A 21,630-nucleotide genomic window follows, 5' to 3' on the forward strand; every position below is an offset into this window, starting at 1 on the left:
CCCTTTTTGTTTGAAGCTTGAATGTTTTTGAGTCACATGTTAAATTGTTAAAATGATAGATTTTAGATTTTTTTTTTTTTTTTTTTTTAAAAGGCAGTTTAAGCACCGTTCCTGTATTTTAATCTGTTGAAATTAAATGATGATCTGATCTGCAAGGAGGTGATTTTTCCTGTAGATGTCACCCTTTCTTGACCTTGACCCTAAGCAATCCATGATTCTTTATACAAATGAAGGTACAAGTGCACTGTTTCAATTCATTTTCCCCTAACAAGAAATTCTCTCAAGTCCTCACGGTTGTAGTGCTGGGGTCAGGCTAGTTGTTGTTAGATGTTTGGAGAGATACACTTGCAACAGTTAATCACTTCACCTCCAACACTTTTACTGATGAAGGGAAAACAGCTGAGTCAGGCTGCACAGACTTAAAAAAAAAACATTTTAAAGACTGGTGTTACACCTTATGTGTCTGAAAAGTATAGTTACTCATAACATTTCCATGGGCTCCAGCAGTCCTGCACAACTATAGTAGTTATTATAAGTGAAATGCAAAACATAACTCAGCTGGAGTTTTCAGTGTCGCCGTGACAAGGTAAACTTTATTTCAAATAAACCTACAGTTTCCCCTGGTGTGGGCTTTTCATCAGGGAGCTTGTAAGGGAGATGTGCTTAACAAGATCAAGTGCAGGCTCAGCGTCCATGAGAAATCCATATTATGTCCCAGTGCTGAATAGTAAGAGCATGGGGACACACAGTGAGCACACATGGCCTGACTATTGTAAACTCAAGCCAGTAAAGAAAATTAACTGCTTTTGTTCCCCCAGAAAATCTGCTTAGACTTGAAAAAACAAATAACACAGTTGGTGCACCTGCAGAGACCCTGTGCCAGCTTTTAGATCAATTCCAAGGAGCACAAATTAGCGAAAGCACTGTTGCCTCCTCATTTTATGTCCTCTTTTCATTTTTTGGCTCCAGTTTTCTAAATGAAGTCTTCAACGTGAAGTCAAGAAAGAATACAAGCATAAATGCAGTATGTCAACAGAGTGATGCTGTTTCATAGAAGATGCTGAATCTGTTTTGTTTTTTTTAATTTTAGAATCACATTTTTATGTTAATTGAAATGGTAAACTTGTCATTTTTATCTTCAAAGTATCAATTCTTAAATGTTCTGTTTGTCTTTTGCTCACTTAGGAAACATTATCAGATTTTGTGAGTCCTAAAGGAGGTACTGCAGAATGCAGGCTCACTGGGTCATTAATGGTGTAATGAGTTGGGTGAGAACAAGTGTATTGTTTTCACCAACCGGGGTACTTTGGATTGATATCAGGCTAAGATTAAAACCAATTTGGAAGATTAAGATTAAATAACACGATGTGCAAATGTTACAATCTTTTAAAGGACCCCAAATCCCCAAAATACTCTGCAGAAATTGGCTTGAACAAATTAGTTTGGCAGGCGAAGGAGGCGAGATCAGCTGCAATCCTGGCAAATCAGCCGATCTGTTTCGCCTATCCGTTTGGTAAATCTGGTAAGGTGTGAGCTATTTAAGTCACTTCAGCCTACATAAAGTTGCTGTGGCCTCTGCAAGTCACTTTACAACCCACCTGGACCCCACCTCTGGTCAGATCATGGTCTTGTTCTTTGGGCTCCTTTGTCCATGTGGAGCCTTCCACGTGTTTGCATGGAAGTGGACCCAGAACAGTTATACCGTCAAATAGAAATAACTGTAGATGGCACACCAATCATATTTTGTCTGAAGTTGATGTCCCAGTCTAATTTAATTAGCGCGTTATAATATACCCTCAAAGTGGATGGATGTTTTCATCCGTAATGACCTAAACAGTTTATTTTGCACAGTAACAGAAAGATTAAAACAAAATGCTCCATTAAATAATAATAGATATAGAAGGAATAATCAATCAAAAGCAATCTTAGGTGCACTGTAGTGCATAACATTACTGCTGTGCTTTTAGCTAATAGGCTATTATAAAAAAAAGAAGAAAATTTCCCCCCGTTTTACATTTACTGCACACCTTGCGTCTGTGGATTTCAGTTTTGGTTAGCTGCCCTACCACTCATATTATGATGGCTCTCACTCTCTCCAATTACATCCTGGAGCTTCTCTTCCACTGCTGCCTTCCCCCTGGCACTGGCCTCCGCCTGCTGGCTGCCGTCTCCCTGTGTGAGTCCTTAAACACAATTGAAGATTATTGCGCTGCACCAGTGAATTAACAGATGCAGATAATGGGGGCAGCATGGTAATACCATCCACAATGGGTAATTTCAGGCTTGGTGATTATAAGCTTATTTTCTCAAGAGCTGTCTTCTGCTCATTGTTCTAAACCATCAGTGAACGAAAGAGCTGCCTTTCACCGGGGGGGGGGGTGTCAGGGTCAGTGGATGACTCTCAGCGAAGGCACATTGAACGTCAGATAAGCAGATTCTAAAAATGCTGTTTGCAACTTTTTTGCAACTGTCATTTAAGTTAAACCACCTGCTTTATCCCCCCTTTGTTTATTGTCGTCTATGGAGGGAAAAAAAAAGCAAACTGCATGTGCAAAAATACCCATAATTTACTCACAAGACCCAAACAGTTCGCATGCATCCATACTAGACTTAAGATCAAGTCATTTCCACGTTATTATTATGATTTATTATGTTATTATGAGTCCACCATATAAAAGAACATAGAGAGAAAGTTAAATCCAGTCAACAATGGGTTAAAAAGTTTCGGCGACTTTTCCCCCAAAATAAGTTTTAAGAATTGTTTTCCTCCCACAGTTTATACACTTCCAACACATGGTGCATGTTTCCGATTTGACTGCTGATTGGCTCTTTGAGAGCAGGGACAAGAATCAGGATGATTGTAAACTGAGAAAAGTGACTTAGAAGTATCTGCTTGGCAGCTACAATAAGAGCTGGCTGATTTCTCTGAATACTCAGGAAATGTGCTTCCTTATTCTTTTCCTCTATGAAAGGAGAAAGAGAGAAGTTCACCCAAGAAATGATTTGAATGTGTAATAAATGCAGACATTTTTTGTGTCCATCTTTTTTTATTATTATTATTGCCATTTGTTTAAATCGAGAAACAAACAAATGAGTGCATCGCTTTTGTGTCGCACTCAGTGGCCTGTAGAGTTATAGTTAGGACAATAAAAAAAGAGTTGCTAATTAATAATTGGAAGTGTGAGTTACCAAACAAATAACAGAATTCAAACAGCCTTCTTGTCGCCAGCCGTTTCAATGACGTCCTCATCGGTTTGACATCCTGCCGTGTAACACGGTGGGCACGTCCCCCAAACTTCCACCGTGAGGCTATAAAGGCCACAGCGCTGAGCGTTAGTGAGAATCTCAGAGCAGCACACAGGTGCCGTGCCGATAAGTTGAATTATTGAATCAAATCATGAAATCATAATTAACGTGAAAAAGGCTCAAGGCAGAACATATTTAATATTAAACACAAAACGATATCCTGCACAGCCAGCGTGCACGATTATAATTAAGAACGCACTCACATTCATTTACAGCTCAATTAAAAAATTTTTTTTTTTCCTTTTTACAAAAAGTCTGCTTTCATTTGTCTTAAGATGCGATAATAAAGTGTCTCTTTCTCTGTGCTGCCCGAAGACCAAACAAATGGCCTCTAACTTGGCGCAGTGTGTCCCTGTCCTTGGTGCTTACATGCGTGAATCGCTTCACAGTGTAGCCAAGATGTCTTAACTGCAGCTTTTGGCCTTGGGCCTCATCATAATCATGGGTGTTATCCAAATGTGCTTTGGTAGTATTTGCTGTGCTTTCATTGTCTAGTTGCAGCATCTCTGCCGACAGTTTATTTAGTTCATTTATGTTCGTGTTCCTCACAAGGCTGTGGCTGCTTTTTGTTTTTTATATTTTTGTCTTACAGCCTTTTAAAGCTGAGGTAGGATCGGTGCCAGTGGCATTACCAGTGGAGTTACCAACTGACTGTTTTACTGGTAATAAAACATTTTATAAGCCATTCTCAGACCGTCAGTTTGTAAATTATTTTTGTAAACGCCTGATGCTAAAATAGAGAAATGCTGTTTTTGAAGGCACCGCCGTTATTTAGTCCCCTTGTTTCTCACAAGATTTATTATCCTAGCAAGCATGAAAGAGGGATTACAGTCCCTCATAGCTCTTCATCCCACTTCTAATCCACATCCATGCACTGGCCAATCCAACAAACCAACTCATTCATGTTAATGCCCCTTAATGCTTTGTGTGGGATGAAAGACTAATTTGTCTCTTTTTGTCCAGAGTTATTATGAACTGGCTTTGATTAATACTGACTATTTATGAGAATGTTAAGGCTTTGATGGTTAACAGGAACGTATTAATTATATCTGACATCAGTGAAGTGTTTATGTGGGAGTCTGTAAAATAAGGAACTTTCATAGGCTATTGTGGCATATATTCATATATAGTTTTTTATTTTAAAAAATTTAAATGAAAAACTAAATGTCAAACTGATGATCAGATGTCTATTACAAAAAATGAGTTGTAAACAAAATCGATAATCAAATAGTAGCAGCAAGGTTGTGTTTGTCTGCTGCCCTCTACTGGCCTGGGATGTCATGGCAGTGGTGTTCTGGTTTCGTGTGTGGTTCAAAAAGCATGATGTAATTAGTAGTTTGGTGATATCTGAGTATATAATCACAATGCTTCTAATCTTTCTTTGAGACACTTGGAAGAAAATTACTGTGAGTATTGCCAATCTCTGTGGATTTCTCCGCCTACGTAGGGGTCAACATCTCTGCCTTCACAGTGTCGCAGTCAGTTTGTCCCCCTCCGTTTCCTGCCTGTTTCATTATAGCTGGAATTGCTGTGCTTTAATTCATATTTTTCCATGATGATTTTGGATCAATATCTGTGGATTCTGCACAAAAAACCAGGGTGCAAATAAGAAGCTAAGCTTTATTTTTTGAGTCAAATGGAAAAGACCTGAAATCTATGATTATATTTGTTTACAAGAACGTCTTACTCTGGTAGGATGACCTCACTTCAGCCTGTGGTGCTCTGTGATTACTTTCTTTACTTGGTCTTGTTGTACTCCATTTTCTGAACTGTTCCCCCAGTGGTAAGTCCACATGTTAAGCAAACACCATCTGCTCCTGTTCCCAGGATGTTATGTCTTTGGTTCTGCTTTCAGGCTGTGTTTTGCCGGTGCAACAGAAGCCCGTCTACCACGCCTGCTGCCTTTATTTATTGCTTTTGGCCTGTGTGCTCACCACAACCTTTTCCCATCACCACACACTCAGATGGTTGCATTTCCTCTAAAATGAACCGATAAACTGACTGAATAAACTGATTCTTACAGTGAATCTTTTCATTTTTGGCATTTCACCTCTGAGATGCCTGAAAGCACAAACAACATGTAAGGCTTGTGTGGTAGAGTATTAAATACAGGGGTCAAGAGGTGACAACAAATGTTATTATATTAACACTGGTCTGGTTTTTCCTCACAATTTGTTCCAGGAAAATGACTAATCTGTTGTAAAAACTTGGTGGCATACCCGCTAATGAAGGAGAACCTGGGGCTACAAAAGAATTAACACCTGATGAAATGTGTTTTTAATCAACTTTGTTCCCCTAAGTTTTCCTTTATTTGCCAATGAAATCCTTGTGGTTATTCATCACTAGACTGTAGAAACACATAAAAAGAGTCACAAACACAAATTGTGTCCTAACTTTTTGACACGACTGTAAACACATTGGTGTGAAGAAATCATTCCTGGAAGAAAATTCCTAGAAAGAGGAAACACCTCATAGTGTTCTGCACTGCTGGCATCAAAAAGCTTAGTCCAGAGCTCTTTTGCTACACTGAATGGCGCAATATCATCTTTATGTATATTCAGTGCCTTTTTTTTTTTTTACCTTAACATTTTTAAACTTCTCCCTTGTGTCCCTGTGAGGGTGTGTGAAACAATGTATTGTTTATAGCATTATGTGCTGGCACTATCACCCCACTATAGTAACAAAAACAAGTCTTTGCACTTTATAATTATTTTATTACATGTATATATTTTCTGCCACATTACAGACGATTTTCCTTTTTTTTCATCTTGTAAATTTGAGGTATGTTAATAAAACTTGAATAATGATCACATTTTGATGGTGCTTGAAAATGGGATGTGCTGATGTCTTCATAAAGTCTCTGTTAAGTCTTTATAGCACACGCTGCACGCCATTTGTATTGCTCTGCCTGCTGCACATTCTCATCAATGTTTCATCCACCTGTTGAAACGCCTGACGTAGACTAGGTGGAGTTCACCCACAATGACTGATCAAATTGCGGAAGTAGTGGACAGGTACGGTAAGCTGAGGTGGTCAAATGTCACATCATCGAAGCTAAAGAGGAAAAGTACTTCTGCCTTCACAATAAAAGCTTGATCCCATGCCCCATTCAAATACTGCATGCCTTTTGTTTGTTTGTTTGTTTGTTTTTGTTTGATTTTTTTTTTTTTTTTTGATGAGCCAGAAGCTGACGTATGTTATTATTCGCGTGTAATTTTCAGCTTGGCTGTCTTTTATCCAGACCTAGATCCAGTCTACAGCTTTTTGGTGACCTGTGCCTGTATGTAAGTCAGTGGTGTACTTGGTGTATTTGGCAGTCTGACATTTGTGTTATAAACTGGCTGTTTGCTAAAGTTTGCATGTTGTAACCGGATCCTGTGTGTCGTTTGTAACATTGCGAACTTTGGGACTTTCTTTAAAAATACAAAAATACAAAAAACAAAACAAAAAAAACAAACAACCCCAAAAAACAAAACGGTGACTGACCTTTTAAATAGGATTGATGGTTGATGATGAGACTGCATATGTTCTCGAGGTGATTTATACTTTTATGGAGATTTATATAGAGATATACAGAGATATATAGAGGTAAAATCTCTATTGTATGTCACGTATGCGTGTGAGTTTGTGCTAGAAAATAGTTTTATATTTTTTTTTAATTGATTAAAAGTTCAAATATACAATAGCTTTAAGAAATTCTTCTCACTTCATTACTGATAGGATTATTAAATATGTATTTATTTAACTGTGTTTCAAGTGCTATTTAATTTTGTTTCACTGTTTTTGTTATAACTATCAAATGGACCTTTAATTTGAAAGTTGTGACAGGAAATACAATGTTAACTCCTGCGATTTTAACGCTAACTGTATGGATACAGTAATTGGGTTTCCAACCAACTGACTGCCGACGTGTATTGGAGGGGCGTCGGTTGAACGGCTTTACTTTTCAAAACCTGGCAACTCTGTGAACTGTAGAGGTATGTTGTTATTTTGGCGCTTTAACACACACACACAAGCAGACTGTTATGCTAACGTGGCTAGCTCAGTAGCTCGACTCTTTCCTCCATGCCAGGCTTGACAGCATCTGCAAGGTTAGCTCGGATCGGTCAGTGCGCTAGCCTCTGGCTCGTTTCTCTGACATGCATTACCGACCACGGAAGAGTCATGCTAATTTTGTTAGTTAGCCTGTTCATTTAAGTATATTTCCCCAAGTCTAATTCATAAAAGTATTGGTAGATGACAGTAACTTTCTGTTTATTTGTGCTCCATCAGCCTGTCACCATAGAAAAAAAGAAAGGAAAACACTAGCTGTTGTTTAAGTTGTTTTTGAATTAGCCCACCTGAAATTCTGAGTGTTTCTAGAAACAGGAGAGTGTTTTTTACTACGTCCTGCGGTGTAGTGACAGCTTTAATAAACGCCTGGAGATGTTGTTACAGGAAATGAAATCATATGTAGTGTTGTGACACTCTTGTTTTCTGTTAATAACATGTCATGCTCTTTCCTTCACAAAACAACGCATACTAACACATCTCACCATTCACCCCCACCCACCCACACACACACACACAGCCATGTCTCCATCAGTGCCCCTGCAGGAGATGATCCGGGCCATCAGGTCAGCCAGGACGCAGTGTGAGGAGCGGGGGGTCATTCAGAGGGAGTGCGCGGCCATCCGGGCACAGTTCAGACAAGCCGACAACGGAGGGCGATCGCACAACCTGGCCAAGCTGCTCTACGTGCACATGCTGGGCTACCCAGCTCACTTTGGTCAGGTGAGGGGATTTGGCTAATGCCTGTCATGGGGTTTCTTCGGGTTAAATGAGCCAGGGGAGGTGAGAAGCCGTCACAGTAGCTGGAGGGTCTGGGCTCACTTCGTCACACCATATCAGCCGTGAAGTCGTAATGTCCAGCACGTGCATCTTACAAGGAATGAGCACACAGTGAAGTTAGGCATGGAAATGCTCCCTTGTATTGCTAGCGATGTTGCTGGTATGTGCTTTGTTAAGCTTGTACTTTTACTGTTACTAGAGCACTGTGAATTGTTGTTAATGCCCTCAAGCAAAGTCTGCGAAAGCCCGCGTGTCTACGAGGGTGGACACTGGAACTGGGCCACTGAGGCCCTCTCTGCTGCTCTGGAGCTGAGACTGACCTCCAGTTGAGTGGTTAAATGGTAGGGAACTTTCCCGGGGGCATTACTTCACTTTCACTTTTAAAAGAGCTTTTGCTGTTCATACTAGATGGAGTGCGTTCGGATGATTGCTAGCCCGCGCTACAGTGAAAAACGCGTAGGATACCTGGGAGCCATGATGCTGCTGGATGAGAAGCAGGACGCCAGCCTGCTCATCACCAACTCTATTAAGAAGTAAGAATAACCCAAACTCGATGCTGTTGTCATTCATATAAGGTGGTGCAGTTAATGACAGATTCCTTAATGTGTAATTGTACATCTTGGAAAGTTTACTGAAATAATGATGATTTAAATAAAACACTGAATATTTTTTATCTTTTTGTGTTTTTCAGTGATCTGTCAAACAGTAACCAGTACATACAGTCTCTAGCTCTCTGCACACTAGCCTGCATGGGGTCAGCTGAGATGTGCAGGGATCTGGCGCCAGAGATTGACAGGCTGCTCCGAGCTTCCAACTCCTACATTAAAAAGAAGGTGAGGACTTCTGCGAGGAATCAATTATTTATCCAGCAGCTTTTAACAATATTAATATTACTACCAGTGAGGTGGCAGTTTAAAAGCAAATCTGTATTGTGTTGTGTGTGATTTGGCAAGCTGTATGTTATACTCAAAACACTGACCTAAGCATGTTAATGTCAGGGATAATGTATTATGTATGTAGGATCCATTTGTGCAGTTTGATTGTTAAATATTCATCATAATCATCTAGTGTGACGTAGTACAACTTTTTAGGATGCGTACTGTTCCCTATAGGACTTCAAATCCTTCATGAGCTGTAAAACTTGTAACATCCCACCGTCATGTGCTTAGTGGACGTGTGATGTAACGCTGCTGATGACTTGTTCTGCTGTTCCTTCAGGCTGCTTTGTGCGCTGTTCACATCGTGAGAAAAGTCCACGATCTGGGAGAGCTCTTTACCAAAGCCGCTCGCTCGCTGCTCACTGAGAAGAACCACGGTTAATATACTTTTATGATGTACACAGTGAACTCGTCATGCTGTGAATACTGTTTTCAGTTTATTTCTTATTGTTTTTGGTTTTCATTTGTCTTCAGGCGTCGTACACGGCGCTGTGGTGCTCATTACTGAGCTGTGTGAGCGGAACTCAGAAACACTTGAGCGCTTCAGGAAGGTATGAGGGACACACACACACACAGATTACTCTTGATCAGATGTTGTCTGTATTCCTACATGTGTGTCGCAATGTGGTTGTGCTGTGTGTATTCCAGACGGTACCAGATCTGGTTCAGATCATGAAAGGTCTCGTCATTTCGGGTTATTCTCCAGACCACGATGTGGCAGGAATCAGCGATCCCTTCCTACAGGTCGGATTTCATTCCACTAACCCCTTGCACATCCCAGCTACACTTTGTGTAAAGTCAGAGTCGGCTAGCAGGACTTATTTTTACTACTATGTGCTGCTTCATGGCTCGAAATCTTAAATTAATGTAGTTTAATTCTGTGTTACTAATACAAACACTAGATTATCGTCACCTCCCAAAATCACCTCCCATCCACGTGTTCCTTCTGTCGCGTCTCCAAACACAGGTACGCATCTTAAGGTTGCTGAGAATCCTTGGTCGCAACAATGAAGCAGCGAGCGATGCCATGAACGACCTCCTAGCTCAGGTATAGTGTTCACGTTCACCAAAAAAAGCTTTTCTTTGGCTCAGTTCACATCAGTCAGATCTGAAAAAAAGTTTCCACATGTCAGCCATTTCAGAATGAGCAAACATTTCATTTGACCAGTCACCCGTCTCCTGTTGTTTACATGACCCTGAAAGTTTACCTGAAATGCATTTTTATGATACATGAGAGCCAGCCAGAAAGTTCTTCTCAAAACTGAAACTGTTTCTCATAGAGATGGAGTTGAAGCATGTGTAACTATCTTATTTATTAATATCTATGGTTTCCTGTGGCAAATGGCATTAGTCACTCACTCATGTTGCATGTGTGACTAATTCTTGAGAAAAGCTGCAACCCAAAATCTGGCCTTTCTGCAGAGCAATTCTTTTGAAACTCTTTCCTCCATAAAGGCAGCGCCCGTTGACGCCTCCTCTACCTTTATTAATGAATTTGGTACCCCTGTATATATCAGTAAAGACGTGGTTTGATAAGCATTAGAGTAATTTCTAGTGTTTTTTCAAAGGTAGCTGCGTAGGCAGAGACCACCCTCACTAACGTCTGATGCAAACTCAGTCATTTTGTTCTATAAGTCGGTCGGAAACTTGACAGAAACTGCTCAGTTCAGCTTCACAAGGTGAAGAGTTAAAGAGCTACCAGTGCAGACACGTTTTCAGATATGTAGCTGTCGTCTTTGTTTATCTGATAATTGTAGTTAAAAATACCCTAGTTTTTAACTATACTCTTCTCTAATTGGCACTGTACTAGCTGTGTGTATGCCTGTTTGTGTTTACCATACAGGTGGCGACCAACACAGACAGTACAAAGACTGTGGGCAATGCTGTGTTGTATGAGACTGTTCTCACTGTGCTGGACATCAAGTCAGAGAGTGGCCTCAGAGTAAGACACTGTGTTTAGTGATGTGAATACATTGACAATATTGCTGACTGATCAAATTATTAATTCATAGACATACACTTCCCTTTACTCATGCTGCAGGTTCTGGCCGTGAACATTCTGGGAAGATTTCTTCTGAACAATGACAGAAACATTCGGTTAGTTCTATTTTCCTCACATCTTTGTTCCTCTTCCCTGTCTAATCCTCCCCTGTATGCATTCCTTCTCCCTTTCTTATCTCTCAGGGTGATTTCACCTTTTCAGGCTAACGGAAAACTCACTACAGCCAAAGAGCGAAATCTCCCAACAGGCTCTTATCGTCTGAGCTGACTAATTACTTTCTCTAGAGCCATTACTCTACAGCCACACCAGAAGGTCACGCTGCTCACTGCTCATGCTGAGCTCTCAATTTCAGACCATGTTATTTTCCAGCAGGCGCTGCTGCGGTTTCCTGAGGGTTTTATTGTGTTACAATCTTTTTCTGGGTTCGTCCCCATAAGGGCCCTGTGGGCAGACAGGTCTGTCTAGTTTCTACCCTCAGGTCCTCTGAATCTCTCTGTTGCAGAGTGACAGGTTTATTCCTGCAAGACCTGCCTGACTAGGTAGCATCTCTCCTGCGTCCACATAAATACTTGATCAGTCCATGAGTTATTTGAAGTGAAGTGATGAATTATTCATGCTTGCAAGCTGAGAAAATTAAGATTTTCTTTTGTTGTTGATCTTTATTGTCAGGTTGAACATTTTTTGAAATCACATTTTAATAATTTATCCACTGGATGCGTTTCCACACACAGTCACTTTAGATGACCTTGGTGTAGCGAATTCTGCTTCATTATAATAGAGAATGATACTTAAAACTTTCAAAACATTGATTATTTTTGGCTTTCGTGTATGTCTGTTTAGCTATATCGCCATGACCTCTCTTCAGAAGATTGTTGGGACAGACCACAATGCAGTGCAGCGCCACCGAGGGACTATAGTAGACTGCCTGAAAGACCAGGATGCTTCTGTTAAGCGGTGATTTTCTTTTTGCCTAGCACAGCTGTTCAACATCTGTAGATGTTCTGTTAAAATGATTCTAGAAGTATTTGATTTCCTGTTATGTTTTTGATACTTTTTAATTGGCTCACATTAAGTAGTGATTGATTTTTATAGATGAAATAACAATAAAACGACGTAACAGTGCCACTGACCTGGTAACATTAACATTCTGTATTTTTGGCAGGTGTAGCTTCCCACTGTGCTACTCACTAACAGTCTGAACCTCACACTAAAGCTTGATGCTAACTACCATCTCTAGTTTCATCATGTAGCCAAACAGATTTTATTGTGCTGTAAGAAAAACAAAATAATTAATATATATGTTAATATACAATTAATATTAATATATTGCAAACTAGTATATAGTAGTTAAAAAAAGCATATTTTGCTGACTAATATCAGAAAAGTTTACACATCCAGTCTGTATACTCAAAACTGTAATGCTGCTCTGGGACTATTTCTCCTTGGTGATATGTTTTCTAGTTGAAGAGTTCCTCCATGTATTTTGATCCAACCAGTGAGTTGTGTTACAGACAGATCAGAGTGTTGCTAAAGGGATTTTCAGCAAACTTGTAAATGTTGATGGACACGGAGAGTTTGAGCAAGCAAACATCTTATCAGCTCAGAACGTTTTGACCTGAGCTGTAACAGCACAGAAGGATCAGCTTGTATATCCAGCATTATCAGCGTTGTTTCTCTTTTCCGATCCATCCAGCCGTGCTTTGGAGCTTTCTTTGGCTCTGGTGTCAGCCTCCAACATCCGCTCTATGATGAAGGAACTGCTCAGCTTCCTCTCCTCCTGCCCCCCCGAGCTCAGGTCTCAAACTGCCAGCGGTATATTCAATGCTGCTGAAAGGTAGGTGAAATGCTGCAGAGAAGACAGTGTAATATACTTCATACACAAAGTGTATCTGCAGCGCTGCTTCAAGGTTTGTGAACCCTTTAGAAGTTTCTATATTTCAAATGAGACAACAATATAATATCTGGTCACTCTGGGGTCAGAAAAATTGTTATTAAATGTCCGTTTTAGCTGCTTCCTTTATACAAAACAGCTTCAACTCTGGATTGTTGATGGTTTACTTATGAACTGGTCACTTCAGCTCCAGCTTTTCTTTTAGATTGTGTTCAGGACTTTGACTTGGCTGTTTAAAAAACATTAACAATATTATTTAACCATTCTATGGTTGAACTACTTGTGTGCTGAAGGTTATTGTGCTGCTGCATGACCTAATAGCATTTTACAAACAAAAGTTCTGACAGTTTTTCTTTGCAAACCACCCACAATTAAAGGCTAGTCCTACCAAGACAAGCCCAAACCATGATGCTACCACCACCATAGCATACCTGCAGCCTTCTCATTTGTCTTGGTGATCTGTAGTACACTGCAGATGTGCAGCAGGGACTTTTTGTCCTTGCTGCCTTGCGTCCTGACTATTACAGGCCTCATTTTGAGCGAGCACTGATTTTTAATTTCCTCTGTTTGTCTGTCTGTTGATTGGTGGAGTTAGAAGTCATCCCAGAGTCCTTTGTTTGTGCTTTGAGTGTGAACATCAGAGTGTGAGGGATCTCCAATCTTTAAATAAAAACAGAACGCCCACTCACAAGTCACTGTACTCCCACTAAATGAAAGCTTCTTATTTACCTTCATTTCATCTCAATAAGTTCATAACCAGATATGATCATTTCTTACCCGTGTCATGCGTTTACTTCATCTTTCTTTTAAAAACCTGATGATTTTTTACATCACATTTAGCCAGAGTTATATAAAAAAAATCTGATGGATTCACAGGCTTTTGATCACCACTGCATGCATGCGAGCACATACACTGTATATTCATGCGTATGACAAAATGCGGTGATGCAGCTGTGTAAGCCTCGAAGCTGTAACGAGAAAAGTGCCTGTGTCTACGCTGTATGCACCCATCTCTCTCTCAGTGTCCGTCTCCACACACACTGATATTCCTGTCTAAGTGGCACCGCGACTGTGAATAGCCTGCAGCGTTTCTACTGTGTATCATTCAACAACTTGAGGCACTTCTCTTTTTCGATGTGTGCTAGATGCAGTAGCGTGTGTGTGTGTGCGTGTGTGTACCACTGAGTTAGCTGTGTGTGTCTCTGTCTCTGTCAGGTATGCTCCCTCCCAGCGCTGGCACATTGACACCATCCTGCATGTCCTCACCACGGTAAATGCTGCCTCTTTTACAGGGTCCTCTTTCATAACTCTTTGTGAATGCATTATGATTGTGTTAAAATATGTTTTTAATACATTAGACTTCTAGATTGTGTGTACCTCATCTCTCAAGCTTTTAGATAACAAAGCTTTAAATGTTACACCTATCTAAGAGAATAGTTAAGTGCAGACAAAATGATGCAGGATAGAAAAAGTGCTTGGAAGAGCATAACTAGGAAGAATTAAAGGTTCATAATGTGTATTTATTGCTATGAAAATCTCCCCATAAGGGAGGTTGTTGTGTCTGAAGGAATAATGTAGGTTACCCCCAAATTAGCTGTTTTGTTTATTTTCTAGTATGGTGTTTTGTGTTTGATACCCATTCTGCCAGGCAGGGGGCGACGTGAGGGACGAAACGGTGCCCAACCTGATTCAGCTCATTACCAACACTTCAGAGCTCCACTGTTACACCGTTCACAAGCTCTACCGGGCTCTGCTCAGTGACATCTCGCAGGTCTGTGAGTCTGGATGGTTTCTGTTCTCAGAAGATCATTTCAGAATTCTGAGAATTCAAACACGGAAATTGGTCTCCTGTTTGATATATAATATAAAATCGTTACGGTCTGAGCGTATCAAACAATAAACTCGTGAAAAAAAAGCAGCTCTGACTGCAGATGTGGTGTCGTTAAACATGAGGATAATGATCAGACTTGAGTCAGTGAAAGTGGGTCTCAGTCCACAGCCTCACTGATGAGAGATAGATAAATTTGTGTTCATAGAGTTTAAAGTTAATTAGAATTTTTTGATAAATTTCCCTCTTAAGAGAAAGGGCTGTAATAGTCCTGAGTCAGACAGAGCTGCTTTGGCTTTACTGCTTTGCTTTCAGTTTGAAATTGGCTGATGCAGACGGCTTTATTTTCAGATCCAAGCTGGATGAGTATTTACGTATCTGCAGCCCAGCACTGTTTCCTATTTTTCCAGCATCTGGGGAAAATGGCTTTGATATTTCAAACCGCAATGCAGGCCAGTCTGGCAGCATCACATATTTTATGTGCTCTGTAATATTTATATAATATTTGTATGTGCAGCAACCTCTGGTCCAGGTGGCGTGCTGGTGTATCGGAGAGTATGGAGACCTGCTGCTGACAGGAGAATGTCAGGAGACCGAACCTGTGCAGGTACACAGAGCACAGCAAACACTGGTTTAGGTTTTTATTTAATTCATGCTTGTTGCTCTCTGCTGCTCACTGCTGCAATAAATTAGCAATCCAAATTTTTTGTCAGATGATGGAATTTTAAATACACGTTATCTTTTAGGTTTTTCCATGTAAAAATTCTCTGGCACAAAGATAACAGTGTAATTTGCAGTCACAGCTACAGCTCTGAGCTGGGAATAAATAGGTAGTCGGCACGAGCAGGGAAGAAGGAAGGAGCAGCATTAGCAGAAATTCAAATTTGAAATTCTTCTGAAAATTAGCGATGGTGATAATGACAGGAGCCATTTTTTTTTGTTCAAATCTCATTAAATATTCATCCCCTGAATATTTTAGTAGTTCATGTCGTTGGATTGTCTTCAAAATAGATCTCCTTGATCAAATGCTTCATAAACCTATAATTACACACATTCCAACATGCAGAAAAAAAGTCCATTGATTTTTTTAATGAAGCACTTTTCACTGTAAAACTGCATTGTTGTGCATTGTTGCATGGACGTAGCCACAGTGACATCAAGTGGCTTGTGAATTTTCAATTAAAAGCCTGAAGATCGGCGTTTTCAGTGCTTTAAAACCAGACGTGACGAGTAAAGGATGGATCTGACTGAAAAGTCTCACGCTCACTGGACAACTTGTCAATTGCACATTATTAGCCAATGAGCACAACCATCTTTTTACTCAAAGGATACTATGAATGAACAAAATTTACAAAATGGGCTTCATATTTCATTCATTTTGTCCCAAAATAAGTGATTTCCCTCATAAACTCATCAGTAAAGTGGTTACAGAGGTCAACCTATCAGGTGACATTTGACTCTGGCTAATGCTTGAGTCAGTCAGCCAGTACGGGGACACATATGCCGACATGTGTCTCTCTGATGATCTGTTTTGTAACACGTCTCTATTGTATAGCAATAAAACAAGTGACCACAACTTTTTCAGTAGCAAGTGTAACATCGCTGATCTAAAAAGACTGAAAAAAGTGTTAGTACAACATTACTTAGTTACTGACTGTGTCTTCTGATAATCTTCTGTTTGCTAAATAAATAAATTCAGCTGAAATTACGAGCACTGCGTTTCTTTTTTAGATTAAAAAATGTGCTGCCAGCTGTCAAACCTTGCACTTACATGTCTGTTGTTCAGGTCACAGAGGACTACGTCCTGGACGTCTTGGAAACAGTGCTACAGTCCCACATGTCGTCCCCGTCAACAAGGGGCTTTGCTCTGACCGCTACAATGAAACTCAGCACGCGCATCACTGAGAATGTGGAGTAAGAAACTCTTGTGTAGCAGCAAACAGTGACTGTGACCCTGTGAATCCCCTAACTGCGCCTCTTTCTCTTCATAACTCTACTCCCGACAGTCGAATCAGAAGCATCGTCAGCATCTACGGCAGCTGTATAGACGTGGAGCTCCAGCAGAGGGCAGTTGAATACAACGCTCTTTTCAAAAAATATGACCACATGAGGTACTGAAGGGAGTGGTTAGGTCAACATTTTCTAGAAAATGAGATGTGGAGCTGTTTTAGGCCTTTTATATATTGTCATTATAACCACTGAGGAATTTACTGAATAAAAATGTTTTTTTCTGACCAAAAGAGCTGAAATAGTCCTTCTTTTCACAGGGCAGCAGTGCTTGAGAGGATGCCTGTGATTGAAAAGAATTCACAGGGTCACACCAACGGGGAGACCATCAAGGAGAGTCAAACAGTCAAAGTCAAGCCAGGAGAGCCACAGCAGCCTGCTAACCAGGTACAAGGTGATGGGAAAAATTCAGTTAGGGTCACACTTTAGCCTGTTGAATAGATCAATCCCAGTGTCTGGGTCTGACCTCCTTTTTAGAGAGATCGCCCCTCTGGAGAATTTATTGTTTTAGTTTAGATTTCAAACTTAAGTTAAGATCCTTTGTTATAGTGGTATGTTTGCGGGCTTTTCTCTTGTCTGTTTTATTATGCAAATCAAATTCCAGTAAAGCTAAGTTTAACAGCTGTGGTCGGGTGTTAAGAATAAGGATTGAAACAAAATGGGTGGGTCTTATTCATTCTGCCAGTTTCATGTTTATCGTAGTATTTTGGACATTTTTCCAGAGCTGTTTTTAGATAAAGTTTATTCTGTTAAGCTGCCATTTGCATATGGATGCGTCTGAATAATGTGCAGTCAGCTGGATTATCTCCTCCCCTCTGTGGTGTCTCTCAGGTGTGTGATCTGTTGGACCTGCTGGGTGGCTCTGAGCAGCCTCTGCAGCCCAGCCCGGCATTAGGCAGCGCAGCTCCTCCCATTCCTGTCAGCACACCCAACACTGTTGGAGGAGACCTCCTGGATCTGCTTGGAGGGTTAGAGCCCACTCCCATCACGCCAGGTCTGACCTTCACATATACACACACAACGAACTACAGAAACAGGAAACAGGGCGTGATTTTTAGACACACAGCTAGAGAATTGGTTGAATCGGGTCACTGGATAATCTCTGGAATGTCACGATAATTAGAAGAAACCAGGTGGATAGGGTTGAATTGAAGTTTGCTCTTTAAGGGACTGATGCACTCTCCGTGGCTAAATACTGATTTTAAGCTAATGCAGCCTTCTACACTGTATTTTCCATAGTTGCCACAGTGACTGTGTATGAGAAGGACGGTGTGACTGTAACACTGAGTTGTGAGAAACAGTCCGATTCAGGCCTGACCGTCACACTCACCGCCTCCAACTCCACTGAGTCAGACATCAGAGGCTTCACCCTGCAGGCTGCAGTGCCCAAGGTTTGTATCAGTACCAGCAATAAAATCCTGCTAATCATTCACTGATAGATGATTAAACTGCTGTTCAAGAGCCACCGTCTGCCACACATTTAACCAGTATGTGCGGATTATAGCAGGAGCGCAGTGGCTGCTGTGAGATTACTGTTTCTGAGGCTCTGAGATTTTTTTTGTGCAGCTTGTTTAGTAAAACCTTTAGAAGCAGGACCTCTGCATTTCTAATATCCTGCCCTACAGCCCTACTGATAGGTGTCACTTTTAGCCCCTGTCACGTCTCATTGGTAAACACCAGTGCAGCAAATGGATTTGAACAACTTGTGTGGGTTTGGGTGCTTTCAACTTCAAAGCTTCATTTGATCCTCCTTCCAGAGTGTCCAGTTACACATGAAGGCCCCCAGCGGGGACTCTCTTCCTGCAAGAGGCACAGCTAAAGTGACCCAGATGGTGGTCCTCAACAACCCCAATAAGGTGGTGTAAACACACACACAAATAAAGCTGGTATTCACACACGCTTTTGAAATCACATGAAAAAGTAAGTACAAAGAAATTGTTGGCTTTTTTTTTTTTTTTGATAAATGTATTCCTCTTTGAAGCCTGTTTACATGGTCGAAGGTTTCTGATCAGTTATTCAACAGAATGTCAAGATATAATATTCATTTGTGTAAAAAGTAAATACACCATTGGCATCAGAAGTTAGTACTGCGCTTTTTAGCAGAAATAAAGTAAGCAATTGGCATATTTGCAAATAGTCTCTGAAGTTTTTGATCTCTCTCTCTCCTTCGGCTCCCAAAATATCTGAGGGTTTGTACTGCTTGCTTCAAATCACCTGTAACATTTCAACATGATTCAAATGTGGAATTTCTATCTTGCCTAAGCTGCTACAATTCTTCTTCCTGAGGCAGTCCTTAGTGACTTTGCCAGTGTGCTTGGGCTCATCATGTTAAAAACGTTCACAGCTTTTAGACAGAGGCTCAGATTTGCTTTAATCAGCCTCGAACATCAAAGGACTAAACAGGCCCGGCCTTGCTTAGCTTCCAATCAGTTTAGATCAAGTGTGCTTGGTGTGAACCTTTTTGATTCTCAGTGGGCAGCACCTGTAATGTCACGTGACAACACAGCCATCTTGGGTTTGAATCCACTGGCCAGCTAGGCTGTGTAGGGTTTGCATGTTCTCCTTGTGTTTGTGTGGATTTTCTCCGGGTTCCTCCCACAGGCCAAAGACATGCAGTTGGTGAGTGTAAATTGGCCGGTATGAGTGTGAATGCTAGTGTGATTGGTTGTTTGTTCCTTTGTATTAACCCTGAAATAGACTGGCAACCAGTCCTGGGTGCACCTTACTTCCCAGTCTTTGACAGCAGGTATAGTTCCAACCCCCTCTGGCCTTGAATTGGATAATCAGAAGAGAATGGATGGATGGTGTGTGCAAGAAGACAGGAACCAGAAGCAAAAACTCCAAACCGTAACATTTCCAGCACCCTGTTTCAACTTTCTCTCCAGAGCAAGTTGTTTCAAAAGGCCTGATTTTTGTCCTTATATTCATTGGACTTCAAATTGGGGTTTACTCGCATCTATGCCATTTGTACATGAGTTTCCTTATAGTCATGTGATTTATTTCAAAGAATCTCCAATGCTCTTATACTCATGCTCACTTTCAAGGACAAAGAGAAAACCAGAGCCGACATGTCAGAGGTTTACGAAACAAAGGTTTCACCTGTGACTTCCTAAAGAGAAACCAATTACTGGCAACTCATCTGGAAATACTGGGTCATATTCATTTTTTTCACATTTTAGGTGTGATTAATGCAGAGGTGTATTTACTGAAGGTGTTTTTCATTTAAATCATGAGCACGACAACAAAAGTGTGTTTTTATATCAGGCACTTTTTAAAGAGATCCAAATTTTTGCTTCCTAAATTCTGTCAAAAAGCCAACAGGTTCAGTGGTTGCACTTACTTTTTGCATGACTGTATCTGCAATCTTTCTGTGTTAATGCTAAAATACGAGGTGTTTTCTCATCTTGAACAAATATCTTGTATTTGACATGATCATTGCAATATGTGCCCCATGTCAGGCTTATTGTATTCTAATCACAGGAGACGTAGTGCTCAGTGTAGTAGTGTGTATCTAAGTCCTGCTTCTCCTTTCAGGTCAATCTAAAAATGAGGCTCCGCATCTCTTACACCAGCCAAGGATCAGCTGTTCAGGATACGGTCCAGATCGACTCCTTCCCTGGACTCGGTCAGTGATCTCAGCCAATCGATGCAACAGGACTGAGACACCAGTCTGTGGGTGAATCAGCGGGCGTTGGTTCTCTCTGACGCAGCCTTTCTACTGACGCACCCTACACACTGCCGGTCCTCGGTTACCCTGATCTCTCGTTTCTATGTGTAAGAAACACGGTTCTCTCAGAAGCCTCGTGTATGGAGTTGCATCTGTCCATTCCTCAGGAATAGATCAAGGAGATTATTGGAGTGGACACTGGAATATGCAGGTACAAAATGGAAAAACATAAAATACTTTTTTTTTTAAAAAGAGTGTTGCATCGACAACTGTCTATTAGATATCATTCAGGGTTTTTGTTTACAAGCTGCTACAGCTGATTGTATTCAGTGTTTCACTCCACGGTAATATAAACTTTGAGGGGCTTCTGTCAGTCATCCACCAGATCAACAGACACACACAGCAGTTTATGCATGCTTCTAATAAATTTGTCTTTACACTGATTGAGAGGAGGCAAACACTAATTAATGAGCTACTACAACTAATTTATTATATCAGATACACATCATTTTATTAGGAAACACAAATATATGAAATTTGGATGAAAGGAAGCTTTTAAACACAACCTTGAGTCCTTCATCTTTTTTCCCCCCCTCTATTCACCTGATCAGCAATATCCATGTCCTGAACCATTCCTGTGCCTTTCATCCTCTCTTAAAATGTAATATTTAGCTTTTGAGGCCAAGATTATTTAACTCTGAGTTGTTTTGTTTTTTTAATCACTCCCATACAAGGATTTTCCTTAATGCTATTCTTTGTCTGTTGTTTACCAAAATGAGTTATTTTCTGATGTAAGTGTATGGTGACGCAAAAGGAAAAACACGCATGATGCTGTCTGGAAAATGTATATTTTAGATATTCAAAGTATAAGCACAAGAGTTTTATGACTGTAAACAAAGCCAGCATATGACTTTATTTGATAACTCATCTTAACCCCTTTTAAAACCACTCCGCGTACTGGATGTCAGCAACGGTGCTCTACATGGATTTCACTGGAGTCTTTACCAGACTGTTTGTATCACTACCTTAACTAAATTATAGACACAGAAGGAATCATTTGACAGCAGTTTGGATTGTCTTTCAATCTTCAATTTCATGTCATTTTCTAATTAAAAACTGTTTCCAGAATCCTCAGCTGTGACTTGATTTCAGTGTGTGTGT

At 40.5% G+C, this 21,630-nt stretch overlaps 1 protein-coding gene across 2 annotated transcripts; it reads left to right on the forward strand.

Annotated features, from left to right (window-relative positions):
- Positions 1 to 7,129: 7,129 nt before the first annotated feature.
- ap1g2 (adaptor related protein complex 1 subunit gamma 2) lies at positions 7,130 to 21,597 on the forward strand. 2 transcript variants are annotated; one of them, XM_040044914.1, is made up of 22 exons: positions 7,130 to 7,283; positions 7,877 to 8,079; positions 8,545 to 8,669; positions 8,828 to 8,969; positions 9,355 to 9,451; positions 9,549 to 9,625; positions 9,723 to 9,818; positions 10,042 to 10,122; positions 10,918 to 11,016; positions 11,116 to 11,171; positions 11,917 to 12,030; positions 12,770 to 12,910; positions 14,183 to 14,237; positions 14,616 to 14,738; positions 15,313 to 15,402; positions 16,582 to 16,709; positions 16,802 to 16,906; positions 17,063 to 17,189; positions 17,634 to 17,796; positions 18,042 to 18,193; positions 18,560 to 18,658; positions 20,337 to 21,597. In XM_040044914.1, exons 2-22 carry the CDS (start codon positions 7,879 to 7,881, stop codon positions 20,433 to 20,435), a joined length of 2,370 nt encoding a protein of 789 aa, XP_039900848.1. In that variant the 5' UTR covers positions 7,130 to 7,283; positions 7,877 to 7,878; the 3' UTR covers positions 20,436 to 21,597. The 2 variants fall into 2 exon arrangements, with proteins under 2 accessions (XP_039900848.1, XP_039900849.1); XM_040044915.1 differs by lacking the exon at positions 7,130 to 7,283 and having other exon boundaries at positions 7,961 to 8,461.
- Positions 21,598 to 21,630: the final 33 nt, after the last annotated feature.

Source organism: Simochromis diagramma, unplaced genomic scaffold (genome assembly GCF_900408965.1).
Source record: "Simochromis diagramma unplaced genomic scaffold, fSimDia1.1 OVJJ01000663.1, whole genome shotgun sequence".
NCBI lineage: Eukaryota > Metazoa > Chordata > Actinopteri > Cichliformes > Cichlidae > Simochromis > Simochromis diagramma.

What these genes read in the sequence shown, in the direction of transcription:
- ap1g2 (XM_040044914.1), top strand. Translation starts at nt 7,879, where the DNA reads ATGTCTCCATCAGTGCCCCTGCAGGAGATGATCCGGGCCATCAGGTCA. An exon ending in AACAATGACAGAAACATTCG is followed by an intron (nt 11,172 to 11,916) that starts GTTAGTTCTATT and finishes ATGTCTGTTTAG; the next exon opens with CTATATCGCCATGACCTCTC. An exon ending in TCCTCAACAACCCCAATAAG is followed by an intron (nt 18,659 to 20,336) that starts GTGGTGTAAACA and finishes TTCTCCTTTCAG; the next exon opens with GTCAATCTAAAAATGAGGCT.